The sequence below is a fragment of the Camponotus floridanus genome, unplaced genomic scaffold (assembly GCF_003227725.1).
Source record: "Camponotus floridanus strain SB8 unplaced genomic scaffold, Cflo_v7.5 scaffold13, whole genome shotgun sequence".
NCBI classification, from domain to species: Eukaryota; Metazoa; Arthropoda; class Insecta; order Hymenoptera; family Formicidae; genus Camponotus; species Camponotus floridanus.
In genome coordinates, this window is record NW_020229248.1 from 1490567 (window position 1) to 1511057 (window position 20491).

Sequence of the window (20491 nt, forward strand, 5' to 3'; positions counted from 1 at the left end):
ATTTTTACATCCTTAAACAATATACATTTGTAATAATAAATTTTAATGAATAAAAATACTTTCCGTATTTTGTGCATAATCAAACTGCACTTTATTTTTACGCGAATATGTAGAATCGTGTATTTAAAATTTTTTTTTAATAACATGAATTTTTGCTAACAATTAATATGGCGTAATTTGTTATTATTTCTATCGTATACAATGTAATGAGATTATTTTCTAAGAATATTAACTTTATGAGAAAAGCTTTAACACGATCTTGTATCTAAAAAAGTAATGAATAAGCATTGACGAACTCATGTACATTGAAATTAAAACTTAATAATCTTTTTTCTCAATGATAATAAATAATTGTAAAATTTTTCTTAACTTTTATAGTATTCTGGATATTCTGACTTTATTTTGTTACGCAATAAGAGTTTAATTAATTCTAAGAGTAACAGAAGATCTACATTATAACATATATATATATATATATATATATATATATATATATATATATTTCGACTTTAATATAAAATTGTATACGATAACTTGCCTGAAGTATATTTTATCTTGCAGATATAAGATAATTTCTTCAACATAATTTTAATCCAGCATAGTACACGTCTGATTATATAATATTAATTAACAATTAATTATTTAGACAAAAAAGCAAAGATTTTAATGAAATTTTAAGAAATTCCATCATGGTCATATATATTTCGGAAACGGAATAGTATTCTTGATTTAGAATGCAAATTGCGACCAATAATGTCTGTCACAAGAACATTCAAAGTTTGAATCTCGATAACAGAATACATCTCTAATCATACATCTCTCTCTCTCTTTCTCTCTCTCTCCCTCTGCCTCTCCCTTTCCCCCCTCCTCTCTCTCTTTCTCCCTCTATCTTTCTCATCTACAATTGGTACATATATTCTGAAACTCACTGAAATTACACGAATATGCGGATCTTATCTTATTGTCAATGCGATATTCACTCAGAATACCGTTGTCACGTAATTCAGACACCCATTCGCTCTGTGTAGAATCCGATAGAATCTAGCTGATCTTCCTATATGTGATTTATGTCAAAATTATATTATTGCTTCCAATATTCTTAATTTATTCGAGCAGAAATGCAATTTCAAATTTGTATCGCAATGTAATTTACATTATACATGTACAAATTGTTAAATTTCTAAAATTTATTGCTTTAGAAACACAAGATGAATTCTGCCATGTTGCTTTATTTAGAACAGTATTAAAATATGACAACCAAATCAGATAAAAATTATGATAAGACTAAGTACAATGATACATGTTGCCAGTTTCTTAAGTCTTCAAATTAAAAACATCATCCTATTTAATCCTAAATATAGATAAGGTAAATTCACAAGTAGCGTTAAATTCTGGTTTTGTAGGGGAAACATAACACTGACGCTCAGTTATATTTTATCTCAATTGCAGTCAACATCGATGTTATTTGAGCGTCGTTTCCCCTTTTTTAAATTCGCGGAATGGAAAATTTTGAAATACAATTTGGAATCAAAGAAACCGCTCTAATTTACTATTCTGGATAATTTATTCTTAATAAATTTTAAAAAGTGTAACTAATACATTACAAAATTTTATAATTTGAGCAATTTTACATAATGTTGGGAGTGAATATCGTAAAAAAATTTATTAAATAAATAATTCAAGAAAACTGTTTCCTTCTTTTAAATATAGATTTGAGATTATAATTTCTATAGTATAAATAAATATATCAAAGTTTCTTGCGAAAATACAAGAATGGAAGATACAAATCTGAATGAAGTGCTTACTATAAAAAATTCGATAAAAATTGCGAAACTAAGCGAGCCATCCAATGTCGAACCATTAAAATTGAAAAGGTATAAGAAAAGATGGATAATACTGATCATCTATATGATTTATAATGGGGCAGGTGCTTATCAATGGATAGAATATTCGATTATAACTAACGTAGTCACCAGGTATAATATATTTCTTCCAAAATTTCTCTCAAAATAAGGAAAATACAAGTGACTGTGACTACTCTTATTATATATTACTCAGATACTATGGAGTATCTTCGTTAATGGTCGACTGGACATCGATGATATTCATGCTGCTTTATGTCATATTTGTAATACCAGTGCAATATATATCAGACAAGTGCGGTCTGCGATGGACCGCCATTTTAGGCAGCGGTTTGATTTGCCTGGGCTCATGGATAAAAATCTTTTCTATTCATACCGACAACTTCTACATCGTTTTCATCGGTCAGTCTATAGTCGGATTTAGCCAGGTTATTCTCTTAATCTCATTAGAAAACCTTTATATCTGTGTTATATTTTCTTTTTTCTCATATTATTTTACTTATATTATTTACATTCTTTATCACGTTTTCTTTTAATAATAATTAAACTATAATCTATCAGACTCTGGTCCTACCAATACCAGGGCGCTTGGCCGCGCAATGGTTTCCTTCTAATGAACTCTCGACCGCTACGTGTTTGGGTATTTTTGGTAACCAAATGGGAGTTGCTTTGGGTTTTCTCTTGCCGCCCATAATAGTGAAGAATCACGAAAATCTAGATGATACTGGCAACGATCTATCACGTTTATGCTGGACCCTTGTAATCATTACCACGACTGTATTCCTTCTAGTGCTCATACGTAAGTTATATGAAATTCATTGTAGTCTAGTTGATTATTTAATGTTCATCTATTATAATAATAATTGAAATAATAATTGAAATAGACCTCAAAGTTAATTCAATATTTATATATGCAATTTTATAATGCAATTTATTTATAATGCAATTTTAATATTTTAATTTCTACATAGTTTTTTATGATCATTTTTCTAATCCAATATAGATGAAGAATAGTTTTAAAAAATAAAATTTTTTTATTTCATACATTCATTCAATATTAATTTATTAATATAAAATTTATTTATAATATTTATGCAATATTTTATAAATTTTATATTTTATATATTTAATTATAGTAATTGAGTTATAAATATTTTTCATAAAATAATCTTTCGTAAATCTAAATTAAAAAGCCACATTCATTGCATATCTTATAAATATATCCAAATGTTTCTCACGTATCTCATGTAGCCCGTATATGTCCAAATATGATTTTATTAATGTACATCCAATATATCAAGAAAATTTTTACTAACAAAATGAAAAACTCAATAATATGTATCGATATCTCGTCTTTCTTCAGCGTAATATTTATGAATTTTCAATGTGATCAAATATTTCGACTAATTTATATTAGTCGAAATATCTAGTCACAGCTATTAATTAATAACTCATTTTAACTCCAGTTTTCACATCCGGTTTATTTTTATCTACATTAATCGATAGCTAGATACGGTAGAGGATACGGACTTATTAACGGATTTAATTAATTAAATCGCTGATGTGCTTTAAGAAACCATTATATTATTTTTAATTCTCTCAAAGATGTTTTGCATCAGTATTTCAGGAAGAGCCGAAATTGCCGCCGAGCGAATCGCGGGCGCTGCAAAAATTGAATCGATCGAAGAGAAAGGGGGAATTGATTGGACCGATTAAAAGACTTTACAAAAATAAAAACTTCAATATGCTTTGTAATTCTCACGGCTTGAGTATCGGCGTACTGAATGCTGTGTCTACGTTACTTAATCAAATATTCCTTGTGCACTTTGAGGTGAGCCAGTGAATTTCCAATTTAAATGTAACAGATTGAAAAAGAGAGAGAGAGAGAGAAATTCACCAAAAATATTTTCAAATATTTCATATATATATCTAAAATCAAGACGCATATGTTCTAGAATGGAGAAGAAGATGCGGGTAGAATTGGATTATGTATGGTTATCAGTGGTACGATTGGTGCTGTTGTTTTGGGTATCATCCTTGACAAAACACATAAATTCAAGTAAGAAAGATATTTATACAATTTTCTTGAAAAGACAATTTCAATTTACTCTGACTGCTGCAAACTGTTGGTTATCACAAATCATTCCTTGCTATTTTTGCCAATTAATAATTTATTACTTTTAGAGAGACTGCCGTAACTGTTTACTTTCTCTCATTGTGCGGTCTAGTACTATTTTCGGTATTTATTTATTGCGGTATAAAATGGATGGTATACGTGTCGTCGATTCTTCTAGGGTATGTATATATATATATATATATATATATATATATATATATATATACATACCCTAGATATATATATATATATATATGTATATACGCGTGTGTGTGTGTGTGTATCTATAATAGTAAAAATGTGAAATAAAATTCCCGCGAATAATATGTTACTTTCTTAACCATATTCATTATAGATTTTTCATGTCGGGATACTTTGCATTGGGATATGAGTTGTGCACCGAATATACATATCCGGAGTCGGAGAATTTAACCGCGGGAATCTTAAATATAGCAAATAATCTTTATGGAATGATACTTGTTATAATATTGGGAATATTATTAAAAGAGTACGGCGATATTCCAGTACACATTGTCTCAAGCTCGATTCTGTTGTTCGGTTTCATCTTAACTATTTTAACGAAAGATGAGCAAAGACGTCAGGATGCAAAGAAGAAAGCTCAGATCGAAGGAACTGTGAGGCTAGAGAACGACAACATTGATAATGTTCCAGAAACCGACCAACTAACTTATAATACCAATTAATTCGATGTGAATATTGAAAAAAAATTGTTCATCTTATATTTATATATACGTATTTTTTTTAGATAATCCTGATTTTATGCTGGTTTTTTATGTATACTTTAACATCTTTAAACAATGTACAATTGTAATAATAAATTTTAATGGATAAAAAATAATTTTCGTATTTTGTGCATAATCAAACGGAAGCGCTTTATTCTTACGCGAATATATAAAACCGTGTATTTTAAATTTTCTTTTAATAACAAAATGAATTTATGCCAACAAGTAATATGGCTACTTTGATATTATCTCTATAAAATGTAATAAAATTATTTTTTAATAAGATTAACTTTATGAGAAAAGCTTTAACATGAGCTAATATCTAAAAAAGTAATGAATAAGCAATAAAGAGCTCGTGCACATTGAAATTAAAACTTAATGATTTTTTTCTCAATGATAATAAATAATTGTAAAATTTTTCTTAACTTTTATGATATTTTGTTCTTTATCTTGTTATATGCAATAAGAGTTCAGATTGTATACGATTACTTGTTTGATTTATTTTTATGTAAACAGTATGTTTGAAAAATGACACTATGTATTATGAAAAATAAAAAATATGAGGAAAATGTGAATATAAATTATAGAAATAGAATAAATATATATTTCCACCAAGTTTTAAAATGCATTTTTAAATCATTGATATCTAAAATATAAATATATTTTTATATTTAAGTGTAGTCAAATAAACAATCACAGAACACATTGCAAAAATTCCAATATTTTACGTAAACGCTTCAAGATTTATTGACACTATATAATTCTGAAAATAAATATATCTATTAATTAATAAAAAATGTTTACTATTTTTCGACCACAAACACAATTCCTTTCTGTCAAAATCTTTTCTATCTCTATTTTTGCGCTAAATTCTTCTTATATGTAAAAATTTCTGAAAAATGTCCATGTGCATAATTGCTCTCAAACAGACCGCCCGTCGAAAATAATATAACGAAGCGAAAATTTCAACATATCGACTCGACTACACAGACCGAAGAACAGAAGCAATTCGGCGCGAAACTTTAATTGATGAGGGAGAAAGAGAAGGAGCAGAAGAACACCTCAAATCCTGTTTTTAGATTAACAAAGCCATGGAAATGAACGCCGCATAATACGCTGCATTTGACGCGTGACATGACGAACGCGTCTACCACTTGTTACTCGACCGGAATACTTGATATACTCAATCAGAGAACAAAAGTTCTCTCGACGCGCGAGCTATTATATAGCATGCTTTCGATCAACCCGACACTCGTACCGTCTGCCTGCGACAGCGTTGTTATCTCGAATTCGCGTGAGTCGCGTGGCGTGATAACGCCCGTCTTTTCTCTTTATTTATCTTTTTCGCGCAAGTCAGGTGAAAGAATTTTTCAGAGATAGAATCGTTCCCTTATATTTACGATAAATACTCGCGGACTTGTATTCGCAAAATAATCTTACGCATAAAACATTTCTACATTTTACAAAGTAAGAAAAGATTAATATGATATCGTCTTTCAAGAAAAATCAAATTGAGGAGGGAATAGTCGATTCCGATTTTTGCCCAAGAATTTATCATTAAAAATTTATTTCTGTAGAAATAAAATATATGTATTCGATATCTCTCAAATATTTATAAATGTAAGATGCTCATAAAAAGTAATTAATAAAATAAATTTAATTATAAAAAAAATTTGACGAATAAAAGAGTTAATACCGCGATGAGTATTGTTATGCGCGATCGATGAGAGTCAGTAAATTTTAAGAGTAAAACATATAGTCGGAATCCCAATTAACGTCACTCAATTCAATTTCACTGTCAATCCGGTGATTAGTTAGCCCGCCACGTTTCTAGATCGCCCCGAGCGAATTTATGTAGGCAAATGCAAGCAACGTCCATCGATCTTGCGAATTCGTAGAGTATGCATTACGGTCGCGCGTGCGATCTTAAATTCCAGACACGTCCTTAATTCACGTAAGCTATTACAACACCCGTTACTACAATGGACGTGTTCTCGCTTCTATGTTTAAAACATCCAACGATGAAAAACATTGATCCGATAAATATCTATGCATATGTTTCATTGTTACGTTAAGTCAACTTGTAATTTTAATCACTAAATGACTTTATTAACGTCTCATTTTTTAAGCAATTTTGATGCCCTTTTTACTTTAAATTTGAATATCTTGAACGAATACTCAAAAGAAACGTGATAATTTATTTATACTCGGATATTTCAGCTTTGAAAATTTATTGCTGCTACTGTACAAATTTAGCGCAGCGTGTCTATCAGTTTTCCTGAATCATTAATTTGCTATGCGGTGAGAACCCGTAGAATGTATTCTATTACTGCGGTGATGTTACATCCCGTATTATCGTCATCTATTTGCGGAGCAAGCATTGTCTAAACTTTCATACGAAATTCAGACAATGATGGACATATTGAAGACTCGAAAATACTTGGCGATCATATTTGATTCATATTATAAAGTATAATTTTTATATCGTTCTGTTTTTTCGAACAAAGCAAATCAATTAAACCGTAGGATCAGTAACTGACGTACATAAAAAGTAGATTAATAAGACAACATGTTTTGCCACAGCGAACATTCTTAACACGTAATACGGGTAACATTGTATTACGAAATGGCAGCGAAACGAAGAACGAAATCGTTTTCGTCTTCACCTTGTTTCGTATTCACAGGAGCCTAGACGCTCCGATCTCATATACATCGCTTCGCATATAAAGACGGATTCACCAGTTGAGTGAAGATCAGTCTAAAAATTTTCGGTGCGCGCTCAAGAGAGGTACCAACATCGGTAAAAAATGAGGAAAACGGTAAAATAATATTCCATTCAAATACAGAAGGATGTTAAACACGTGTATTTTGCTCTGTCCCGTCAACAACAGATTTAACACTTCAAAAAATATCACGCGATCAAATAATAATACTGATGTAATAATAGTATGTGATGCAACAGTGTTGATTTACAAGAATGCTAACCGCTGTTGGCGAAATGGCTCGCGAAATAAATAATTACTATATACAAAATGTTTACAAATTTAAAATAAACTGTTATTTATGAAATATTAATTCCTTTGAGAAATACTTTATAACAAGAGATATATTTTTACAAATTGTATATTATATTTGTAAATTGATTGGTTAAAGAGAGAGATTTTTTGTTTAATCTACGTAAAATACGTTTTAATTAATATTATTTATTTATTATTTTAATTAAAATTTAATCATTTAGTAAAATAAATATAATATTGTATTTTTATTTTTTTTAAACACGAAAATGCATGGTAGACAAATAAAGAGTGAAGCAAGGAAAGTTTGAAGAAGCCATTTCTTCCATATTTTTAATATAAATATTCTCATCGAATACTGTCATAGAATAAAGCGAAGATAATAACTCGATTTATTTGAGCGTGCGCCGCTCTTATTTACATAAATTTTTTATTTTTTTCAGTTTATCCTCACTTTCCTTTATATCGGACTGGCGGCAACATCAGATTTATCGGGATACGAGCCTAGAGGTTGGCGTCCTAATGGCCAGCGCTTTAATCCCAATAACAATCAATTGCATGCGTATTATGGTGCCCCGAGATTACAAAGCTACGAACCTTCAGACCATACCACCGCTAGCTATCGCGATCCGTTTTTCACCACTACCACATCAACGACGACGCCGCGACCACCGACCACGACAACTACCCCAAAAACCACGACGACGCCTCGCAGCAGAGAGCCAACGACGCCGTTGAACGAACAACCCGAAGAAGATTTTAATACGAATCCTCTGGCGATCGCAAATTCTTTCGCGTTTAATCGGCCTGTGTACATATATAACGCTTTTCCATTCTTACCGGTTCAAATCATCACGCAATGATACGAAATGAATAAATAATAAATATGTGCATCTCTCATAAATTTCTCATTGAGAAAAACTTTTTGTAATTTTGCAGATCTGACGTATCAAATTTATTTAGCATATCATTAATCATCATTTAAAAAATATAGCTTATCATAAACAAATTTAAGAATAAGAATAAAAATGAAATTTCTACACAATTCTAAAGAAATATTATTTCAGACTCTCAAGACTAATAATTGGTAAATATCTTATAAGATAAAATTTTGATTAATATTTTACTTTGATTATTAATTATTTGTATTTTCTATTTTTTATGTTCTCAATTTATATAAGATATTTTATATCTAAAAAATAAATACATAAGACTTATTTTTAAGCACAAGACATAAAACCAATTATATATCTAAAATTTAAGCTCGTAATAATATAAAACAATGTATAATAGCTTATCTTTAATGGAAAACTAACCGAAAATTATTGTCGATAACATTACTGCTGAAGATAAAGTAGTGAACATGATATATTAAAAAACGTTCTATATATTTTTGGAGATATTTTAACAAATATAACATTTACAAAATATTTTAATAATTAATATTCTGAATAATTATAAGTGTATATATATATATATATATATATATATATATATATCCAAATAGATTCAGTAAATTTAAAGATAATCAAACATTGCTGATGTGAAATTAATTATAAAAAATTAGTATCGTTCATGTTTGTATATCCAATATTTCTGAATTTTTCGAACAATTATTAATATTTACGAGAAAAAAACTACAAGAAGAATAATATGTACAGGAACAAATGTATAACCAAGAAATAAATGTAAAAAGAATCTAATTATATATGTATATATATAATGTTCAAAATAATTCATAAACATATTTGCATCAACATCTCTAATAAGAATGATTTCGGAAGAAGATAAGAAAAAAGATTCAGCAATGGTATGATAATATGTATAAAAACTACCAAATAATTATATAATTTACACATTACTCACTCAAACGCGTTGTATTGTCGGAGAAGTTCCTGAAGAAGACCATTTTTTACGCTCTCCCAAACCGCTGCGGTAGGCTGCATGCTACTTATCCTCAAACACTCGAAAAATTCAGAAAGAAAGTCAAGGAAACACCATATTATAAAGTTCCGTAGCTTTTGAAGTGTTGGATGATGCAGAATTCAGCAAGATTTTCACTTTTTCATTTCTTTTATCAACTTTTTTAAACTCACACTCGCGGAATAGGACAAAATGTACGATATACACGCACCGGATATACGTCATCGCGAGAAATATTTTTTTAGGCGCGAATCAGCAGCGCCACCGTAAAATACTCATATTAAAAACCTTAGAATTATCAATTTAATACAGCAGAAATTTGTTCGAAAACGCGATATAAACTCGGAAACAATACAAAAACGATATAGTAATGTTGAAGTATATTTTACAACAAATATTTCTTTAATATTAAATTAATATTTAAAAAAAATATTTCGTGTACCGAGTTCACTACACTGCAAGAATCCGCCATGTTTCAACGTTTGAATGTCGGCCAATCAGAGCACGAGAAACTGTCTCATGTCATTCAATCCTATTGGTCAATTAAATGATTCGACTTTCATTGCATCAAACAGAACACACTCGAAACACGAATATGTACGTGTGATTTGTTTTCAAGAATAGGTTAAGTTATAGAAAGCACGTGCCCTCTCGCATAGATAACATAATATATAAATACATCTCTTTAGGTAAATATATTTAAAATATATCTATATAAGTAAATGTATATATTTATTATGATATTATTTATTATGATATTAAATGCATATATTTATTATGATATTTTATTATTAATTAAATCGTTTTTGTATTCACATGAATAGTAAACACATAATATTAAAGAGTCCGTAAAAGAAAGAGAAATCGTGCAGTGTGTGTTGACTTGAGCTCTCTAAACGTACCTATTTTTCTTCTAAATCAGGTACGTTAATCGTCAAATCGAGGAACATGACTGGAGCACAAGAGGTTTGTGGGACAAAACGAAAGAAGAAACGTTCTCACGCGCAAATGGCAAAAAAATTTGCTCGTCAGAGAAACTCGAGTAATAATTTGGACCAGGACACCTATCAGTACATGATTCGTATTGTCGAGTTGATGCGCAAAGATTTCTCTTCTTCTGAGGAAAAACTGATATTTGTGCAGAATGTTTACCAGGAGATGACAGGCCATGAAGTCAATTGCGCGCGTAATCAAACCGGATCTTATGTCATGGATTCTCTCCTGAAATACGCTAGCTTAGAAATAATTCAGAAATTGATACAGGCATTTGAATCCTCTTTAAGGCAGTTGAGCAGCGATAAGTGTGCTAGTCATGTTTTACAAAAAGTAATAATGATCTGTGCTGACAGAGGCAATCAAATCTCTACATCAATCACAAATAAGGTTGCAACGAATAAGACAAAATTGGACAGAAAAGCTATCGATGCTGTCATTGAAGTTAAGCCATCTGAAGTAAATTCTTACAACGATATTGTTCTGAAGCTGAGCAAATATTTTCTTAACAATATAGAGGAATTTGTGTTTGACACTTATGCTAATCACGTGTTACGGACAGTCGTCAAATGTTTAGGAGGATTAATTGAGGATAGTGAAAATAATAAGAAATCTACTGTGCCACATCTCACAGAGAGGCGTCCTGTGATACAAGATTATAAGGATTTGTTAATACAAAGTTGCGATCGTTTGCAGAAATGGCCACAATTCTATCAATTTGGGCAGCAAGAAATTACTTCTGGCTTAGTACAATGTATCTTGTATTCTTTGAAAGATATTGACCAAAATTTAACAAAAACCATTATTAAGAAAATTATAAAAGAATGTTTTAAAACAGATGAAGACAAAAAGCTATTGAATATATTTAACACAGAATCCTCTAGTAGGTTATTGGAAGCTTGTTTAATGATAGCACAGCCAAAAACTTTCACAAAACTATATAATACATATTTTGCTGAAAATTTGGAACATTTGTGTGTGACACAGAATACCAATTTTAGTGTACAAAGATTATTAGATTATTGCACTACCAAGGAACTCTTTGAAGAAATATTTGATAAAATATCAGAATACTTTCCGAAAATTCTTAAGCAAGGTTTCACTGGGATATTAGTCAGCACTGGAAATGCATGCTTAAGATTGCAAACAAAACAAGGTGCATTTGTAAATGCAATGATCAAGCTGCTGAAATGTGATACATCTACAGATGATCAGACACATCTTGTATGGTGTATAGTGACTTTAAAAGATTCAGCTCAACTAAAAGCTATTCAAAATAATACACAACAATTCAACTTACATGGAAGTTTAATAACACAAGCCATACTGAATTTCAACAAACCTATCAAAATTGTGAATTCCTTATTAGAGATGAACAATGAAAAATTATTGCAATTATTCAGTGATCCAAAAGGCAGTCGAATCCTGGATGCTTTCATGGACAGCAAATACATTGGCGAAAAGAGCAGGGAAAAATTATATAAAAAATTGCAAGGTATTTGGGCAGAATTAGCAAAAAGCACACATGGATCTAGATGTGTGGACAAAATGTGGATATGGGCGCGTATGAATCAAAAGATCTTTATTATGGAAGAATTGGCTACAGCTGGAAAATCTTTAGAATCCACGAAATCAGGTAAGATTATCTCTGCAAAACTGAACGTTCCATTATTCGCAAGAAATAAAAAGGACTGGTCGGAATCGCAAGGTAAAGAGGAGAAAACTAAAGCGTTGTTTGCAGATATTATCGGAAAGACTCCTAGAAAATGAAAAATATAATATTACATGTCACAATATAACGATTGCTTATATATATATATATATATATATATATATATATATATATATATATATATGTTTATTAAATAAATAGCAACATTTGTGTATTATCTCATTATGTTGATTAATTCTTGAAGAATAGATAAAATCGAGTATAAACACATAATTATAATTATCTAAGTAATTCCCCTTATTTTCGCGAAAAATGTTATGTTTAAGATTATTTAAAATCAAAAACGCAGAATACATTTAATCGAAAAATTAGATTTATACAATTAAATTTATTTTGTTTTTGTCTAAATAATAGTAAGGTACAATGAAAAGATCCGCTCGTATTATTTTTTTTACGTTCTGACATAGAATAATTATTATATTTCGTTAGTTTACAAATACATTTTATAATATCCATATCATACATCCCCGCAACGCAATATGCCTAGGAAGAATTACAATAATTCATAATCTAGATTTGAGCAAAATTTCCTAATGCGTATGATCCATAAATTCACTTCATCTTTCTCTATGTGTGACTAGACTTAAATATATGTGATAATTATATATCCTGAGGTGTGTGCGCATAAAGTAAAAGATTCGAGAATCTAAGTTACATTAATCTCATTACAATCATTAAACCTATCAATTGACTAGGATAAAGTCGATGCGATTCATTTTTTCGCATATGAAACATCGAGAACAGCGTAGATACGCAATAAAATTAAATCACTTTTTGTGTATCTGTGTAATTTTATGTGTGTGTACATATCAATTTTATTTTGTACAATATATTTACGTTATTTTCATAACGATTTTCTGCGTAATATTGAGATACAATAAAAATTACATTATCATGTAAATTAACACATAGTACTTAATCGTTTTACAAAAATAGAAACTAACTCGTCATAATTTTATATACATAAATTCAACTGATATCAAAGATATTTTGTGTTTTTCGCCAGATTGTTCTGAACAGAAAATATATTGTGTTTTACCAGATTGTTATGAACAAGCAAAAAAAAAACATTTTCTGAATTCCATCCGAAAAAAATTTGCATTTTTGGACGAGTGCGTTTTTCAACTCTTCGTATATATAAAGAATTTAAATTGTTAATGACGGAACGAAGATATCTACGCTAACAGGAGAATTATTTTCATAATGTTATATTTACTGCTAACGTCGATTCGAAGCAGTACGAAATGCACGTCTGCAATTCATCGATCGAAGATATAGAGATTCAATCTGTGTTATCTATTATTCTTTCAATTGCAGAAAACACGTTTAAGACATGCATTATTCCTATTGTTTGCTTTAATCCTAGATAATAAATGGATTGCGAAAATTTACGATTTGATAGATGATAAAAAGCAGCTGACACATGATGCTGATAAACGTGTACATTTACGACAGTGCTGTGCATATTTAGTCGGCGTTATCTATCCGACACAACGTAAACACCTATGCGATCGGTTATGCTACTTGATGTGAAATCAGTCGTTCATTTTGTGTATGGTTAATTGATAAATTCTAAAAACACATTTTTATCACACCCAACGTTCCATTCAAAGAGTGCAAAAAATCGATTTTATCTGAAAAGTTTACAAATTTTCAGAAAGTGTGCTCCAATATCTTTTAGATATATCTTTTAAACCTTTGCATTGTTATTATTATATACTATAATTCAAAAATGGGATATCAAAGCTGATCGGTCATAAAGATTTGTATTTTTCTAATCGATTAAATAATCATTTACTATTGTATATTATCGCTTAATTGAAACGCCGGGACTAGAGAATATTCAGAGAATACTTGATCGTATGTCGAATCAGCATATTTCAATGCTCTCTTCTTGTCACAAGCGAATATTCAATTTACTCAGTTATTTTAATTAGATTCTTGTTCAGACTCGTCCATATTTCCAGATATATTAGAAAAGAAATCTCAGTTTCGGAGAAAGAAAAGGACACAACAATGAGAGTACGCAGAAGATGTATGATCGGTGAAGAATCTGCAGAAAATGGACGAATTAAACAAAATTGGGGCGAAAGAAATCTTTTTGAAATATTTAATATTTTCAAAAATTAATTACCTTTATAGAATTGTTACATTTCTTTCCGCTTTTTCCTTTTAAACGACATTCTCTCACAATTATTAAATAAAAAGAGAAACAAAATCTAATAGATTGATTCTCGCTTTCAAAAATCAATCATTCAAATTTTCAATGAACTTTCCTATTCGTTTAAATTCATCCACTTTTTACAGAAAAGACTTCTTGTGGGATTCGCGAATTAACGCGAATCGTAGTCGATGGATCTGTTTGATCGGTTGTTTTTAGCACTGCGACGTCACTTTCCCTTCGATACAGACGCTATCGGCGTGGCGTCGACTTCGTTAACGCTCGTGGAAAGATTCGTGGCAACGACCCTCGGCGGACTACGCGAAGCCGACCTTCGTGGCTCACGCGGTGGCAAGTTGTTACAAGTCGTATGATGACCGGCTTCCCAATCGCGATGCTGACAAAACGAACCGCAGTACCGGGCGATCCCACAGCCGCCACAAGTTTCCAGGGCGGGCCTACCACAATTCCAACAACTCTGGAAAAAACATGGAAAATTTCCCGATTGGAACTCTACTGATGAGATAGAGTCTCATTCTTATTTAAATAATTTAATATTTAATTTGACATAAACATTTAAAAATCAAGTGAAAAATAAAAAATATTTAGAAAAAAATAGATATTTTTTTAGATAAATTAGATAAATTAGATAAATTTCCTATCGCATAAGAAAAATTAATAAGCTAAGAGATCAATTTAATACACATAAATTAATTAATTTATATATATATATATATATATATATATATATAGATACATCCATATTTTTTTATATGTTTAACATTTTTTCCAAAAGATAATTGATTAATGCGATTATACATACGGATCCCATCATGTTGGTCAGATGAATGTCCTTTTCGTCTTCAGTAGTTGACGGTGCCGAATTCGTCGTTGTTGTCGGCGTCGTTACATTTCTAGCGCTAGTCTCTACCGCGCTCGAGCTTCCGTGAACCCTTAGAAACGGACCTTGACGGAGACTGCCGTGATTCCTTTGCGATAATGGAAGGTCCAGTAGTCGATGAACCCTCAAACGTTCGTTCGCCCTCGATTCCGCAACTGCAACTGCCACGGCGCGTTGCACTTCTGCCATCGCGGCTCTTTTCACTTCTAACACAGCTTCCTCTAAAGATTTCAAGGAAACCGATTTCTGATTAAACATCCTATATCATAATTTATATTATCATCTTATTTAATTGTTAATATATATTCCATCATTTCAAATAATATTTTTATAACACAGATACATGTCTAACGTCAGCTAAAAATTTAGTAAAAACTCGAAGAATTGTATCGTACAACTTTCAGGTATAATCAAAGATTTGTGAATTTTTTATGAAAATACCGGCTCTTCGTTTGACCTCGGCCACTCTGTCTTCAGTCGCTCTGATCGTCTGCGCGACGATCTCGCCGGACAATCGCTTTAAACTGCCATCCCGATCACCGGTGGACGATTCAACCTGTGCGCCGTTAGTCGACGAAGGATTATTGCCGTTGCCGTTGTTGCTGGTGCCATTCTGCGCCGCGACCACTACTGGCGGTGGCGCCGCGGCTGCTGGACTGGAACATCCTCGTCGCTGCAAAATCGCCAATGCTCTCTTCGTTTTCTCGACCATGCCGAGGATGCAGTTGAGCATCACATAAATATTCTTCCACTCGTCATCAAGACTACCGCCATTCTGCGTTTGCAAACCGTGACCCATTGGCTGTTGCGACTGCTGGGTCAGATGATGTGGCGTGGAGAATGCGTTTATCTGATTAATCTGCACGAGACTAGGTGGTACCGGACTTGGACCATGACCATGCGCGTGACTTTGAATTGAGCCGCCCGCAGAGTGCAACGGATGATACCAACAATAAGACGGGTCCGTTGGTTGCTGTTGTTGTTGCTGCTGCTGCTGTTGATGATGATGGCTCCACGGATTCGTAGACCTCTTGCCATACACTGGCATATCGTCCAAGAGAACACCATTCTCGTAGTATCTGTTAAAATTCACTAATATTAACGGAAGGAAACAAGAATCAATATTATAATATAAGATATAAGACTCAGTTTTGAAATAATTAATCTAATTATTATATTGTATCACAACCAAAAGCATTAGAAAAATTAAAGGACACATGCATTTTTTGGCAGGCGAACATATATTCTAAAACTCGCTCGATTCCCGTATTGTTCGTTTTAGAGCGCCTCTCTATTCTTACACGGCGGATTGTTTAGGCATTCAGTATCGCGTGGAGGTTGCCTGTGAATCAAAGACGACTGTCTATGTGTATGCGCCTACACCCACGTTTGCCGACATGCTGCAATGCGATGTGTATTAGCAGGATGCCGATAGGCACTCGAGGCAAGTTCGCCGGTACTCGTGGACGAAGGGGTAACTGTGGGGGGAAGGAGGGAAGAACGCGATGGGGTGGTGTTCGGGAAAGGTGGTGCCCCGATGATATATGGAAACGTCACCGGCAGACATATCGAGAGGAGGCATTGCCAGGGCGCACACCGCGTTTTGTCGCCTTCGTATTCGCTTCATGGTGTCTCCCTCTCCTTCCAATCCACGCGCATATCATCCTGAGCGGAAATTCTGGCCGTCCGGCGTTGATTTCATCAACACTTCGGATGTGCGGTGAAGATGACACGTGGAATTTGTACATTAAGAAGATCCAAAATAATTTCTTTTTCTTTTACATCTATTATCAATCGCTCATAATTTGAAGACTATTAATGATTACTGTTAATGATTACTGTTAATGATTACTTACATAACATAAGAGAATATAAGAAAAATTCGATTCGAAGAATTTTTCACGAGAGTGCTTAAGTTTGTTTTAGACTTAAAATATATAAAGTTAAAATACATATTTTTTTTAAATCGCGAATTGAGATCGCTGAAGTCTTTAGCGCGTTGAAATATTTTTGTGCGAGGCATTAATACCAATGAAATGTTAAACAGGAGGTAATTTCGCATTAATGGGTGCTTGATCGCAATAAATATCGGCAAGAAATGCAGGCCAGCGGCCAAGATTTTTCCGAAACGACCGGCACATTTGCGGCTTGGCAAACGTAGTATGCGCGCGTGTACGCGCAGATGTGTGGCCTTCGTTATCGTGTGAATTATCGTTATGGCGAAGATTCCATGAGATCATTCCGCGCGAGATGCAATTTGTGCGATAATGTATGTGCCCTTGTTGTGTCTATTTCTCTCTGTCGAACGTATGTAAAGAAAGAAAGAGAGAGAAGAAAAAGAATTATTATGTTTGCTCTTTCAATCTTCAATCATTTTCAGTAAATTGCATTCATTTTGAAAATAAGCATAATTATAAAAGATATGGTCTGAAAGACGTGATTACTTATTTGATAAAAAAATTTCTCGATTTAAATATTCCAATATATTCTTATAAAACTATGAACAAAAAAACACAGGCACAGACATACTGAACTCAAAGATGAAACTTTACAATGACGTTTTCATATTTCATAATTTCTTATCCATATATAGCATTAATTTTTGAGAATAAAAACACTCAAATATTATATCATATATATTATACATATATATAATATATTATTTAAACCGATTGTTGCATTGCCAAATTATCGCGGAAGTTATACGATCATGATTTTGGTTCAATAATAAAATTGCTTCACGAATTAGTGTTTCACAATCTTTCTTAGCCCCATTCCGAGCTTCATTTAATATTTTGTCCATTATCAATCAAGTTTCCTGTAATTGATCAGAAAGAGACAAAGTTCGATCACGATCAATTCAGAAATCTATCGATGTTCTCCTCTTGATAACCGTGGTCCACGATTGAAAATCGATAAAAATACACGGAAAAAAAAAATTACGTGTATTCACACTCACGGAGTGTCAGAGGCACGACGTTTCGTTGTATGAGCGCCGGAATAATGATGCAACGCGCTCGTGGCGTTGCTGCCCGCCACGTGCTGAATGGCACCTACGCCGGGATTAGAATTCGAGCGCATTGCATAATGAGCCGAGCACTGATTACCGCCGCCGATTCCGTTCGCACCCCCGTGCTCGCCAAACACCTCGACGGATTCGCCGGATGGGACCAGCCCTACGGTCTCCAAAACAGCGGACTCGTTGGATCGGAGAAATTGCACACAGCTCTGTAAAAAGAGATTCTGTTAATCCCTTCATTATCATCACTTTAAATCGCTGCATTTATTCTATAATACAAAGAAACGTTTAAAATTATGATATATGTGTCTTAACTTTAATCAAATTTTCTAGAAAAAAAATGATAACAAATTATTATATTCCTTTTTCTAGAAAATTTGATTAAAACACGTATGTCATCAGATAATTTTAAACGTTTCTTATCTATATATCTATATATCTATATATAATTATATGTTATATATTTTATATATTATAATTTTATATCAGTTTCTAAAACTATGGTTTGTGAACTATCAAAAAGTTGTAATAAATTATAGAGGATGCTGAGAAATATGCTAGATCTTTTCACTCCTGAAACTGATTGGCTCGCCTGATCGCATCGGTTTCGACTTTTAATATTCGTTTCACTGCTTTCTTTATCGCCGTTCTCGCCACTCGCGCCCATCTAGTCGAAGTTCCCGTCGAGCCCCTTATTCCGTCGTGCTCTCTCTTGCCCCCAATACTCAGAAGTCGGCATGGCAGGGTGGGATTTATCGCTTCTAATTCAATATCGGTACCTTCCGTACCACCTCCCGTACTCCCCTCGTTTCCTTCCTTTCGAGCTCTTTCGTTTTCACGACTCGCAATTAACGGTCATCGATCGGGGGTCCAGGTACACGCGATGACCACTTGTGCAGCTTGTACTTGTGTGAAAATATTCGCGAACAGTACTTGATCGATTTTAAATGTTTCCGCTTGAAAATTGACGATAACAGAATTCTTGAAAGAGAGGCAATTTTGCGCGAATAAAACAATTAAATAAGTCAGATTTTTTCTAAAAGTACATAGCCAAAACGTAGGGAATCTATCAGCATATAACTAATATAAAACATATATTGGGTCCACACTTATTTTTTATAAATGCTAATATTACTTGTTGACACTTTAACAAAATTTGACTGACTAAAATTTTATTTTCTGATAATATAAAAATCTTAATAGTACATATTTATCACATAACGTTAGTCGTTCAAATCGTAGAAATATCAACTGTACATTTTTAAATGTGCTAATCTAAACTGCTAATTGTCTCGTATCAATTTTTAAAAGGTACAAATGTCGTAAAAAGTTTCTAGGATTTATATGACGTCAAGCTTCGCAATCGCAGAGGAGATACCGAGGCTCAGGGAAAACCGGAAAACCAAGGCGTCGTACTTTCGATCCTTACGACGCCTTCATCCTGCCGACAGAAATGTAAATGCTCACTATTAATTTGCAATTCGTTATACCTCACCGAGAGCTCTCTGTCGCCTGGTGCGCCTCACTCTTTCCGTTTCACTCGCCTTCGAGACGGGCAACAGCTGCGGACAGTAGCGTGAGCGGAAGGATCCTATTAATCCCTCGAGCCCGAATTTCGCGATGTCGCAGAAATTAAAGTCGCAGTGCGGTGCGTATCGATTGGTCGAAAATAACGAGCCTGCTTCTTTATATCGGTGCTCGCGTTGCATCGCGTTTGCACCGTTCAGTTTTACAATTCTGATATTCCACAAAGAAATCTGTTCAAAATTGTATATACGCCTCGAAAAATAATCAACATTATTTAGAATTTTGCGAAAAAAAAGATTCCTATTTATTATATTTACTACATATTTCAACAAAAACATGTAAGAACACAAAATTAGTTACTTTCTTTTTTTGACGTTATGATTTCGTTCCAAACTCCATCACATTACATCATACATAATTTCAAAAAATTAAAATTAAAATTGCAAGAAACAGTTACGTATTTCAACATATTTTGTCATTATAAGTTACATGTGGCATGT

At 32.5% G+C, this 20491-nt stretch overlaps 4 protein-coding genes across 4 annotated transcripts in view; 3 read left to right on the forward strand and 1 right to left on the reverse strand.

The window, feature by feature from the left end:
- The first annotated feature begins 1726 nt into the window (after positions 1-1726).
- Positions 1727-4831, forward strand: LOC105255095 (feline leukemia virus subgroup C receptor-related protein 2-like). Its single transcript, XM_025406042.1, has 7 exons — positions 1727-1976; positions 2059-2290; positions 2424-2661; positions 3482-3693; positions 3818-3921; positions 4047-4157; positions 4334-4831. Exons 1-7 carry the CDS (start codon positions 1774-1776, stop codon positions 4680-4682), a joined length of 1449 nt encoding a protein of 482 aa, XP_025261827.1. The 5' UTR covers positions 1727-1773; the 3' UTR covers positions 4683-4831.
- A 2652-nt stretch (positions 4832-7483) lies between these two features.
- LOC105255096 lies at positions 7484-8701 on the forward strand. Its single transcript, XM_011264191.3, has 2 exons — positions 7484-7540; positions 8179-8701. The coding sequence occupies exons 1-2, from the start codon at positions 7529-7531 to the stop codon at positions 8596-8598; spliced, it is 432 nt and encodes a 143-aa protein (XP_011262493.1). The 5' UTR covers positions 7484-7528; the 3' UTR covers positions 8599-8701.
- A 1546-nt stretch (positions 8702-10247) lies between these two features.
- Positions 10248-12445, forward strand: LOC105255054 (nucleolar protein 9). The gene is made up of 2 exons (XM_011264111.2): positions 10248-10347; positions 10581-12445. The coding sequence occupies exon 2, from the start codon at positions 10607-10609 to the stop codon at positions 12419-12421; it is 1815 nt and encodes a 604-aa protein (XP_011262413.1). The 5' UTR covers positions 10248-10347; positions 10581-10606; the 3' UTR covers positions 12422-12445.
- A 982-nt stretch (positions 12446-13427) lies between these two features.
- The window catches only part of LOC105255055 (protein CBFA2T1), a 38729-nt gene continuing 31665 nt past the window's right edge, over positions 13428-20491 (reverse strand). Inside the window, exons 5-8 of the mRNA XM_011264112.2 lie at positions 18405-18673; positions 15887-16524; positions 15368-15666; positions 13428-15022 (exon numbers count right to left, since the gene is read on the reverse strand). Coding sequence (XP_011262414.1) covers positions 14774-15022; positions 15368-15666; positions 15887-16524; positions 18405-18673 — 1455 coding nt within the window. The 3' untranslated portion in view covers positions 13428-14773. The remainder of the gene's footprint in view (positions 15023-15367; positions 15667-15886; positions 16525-18404; positions 18674-20491) is intronic.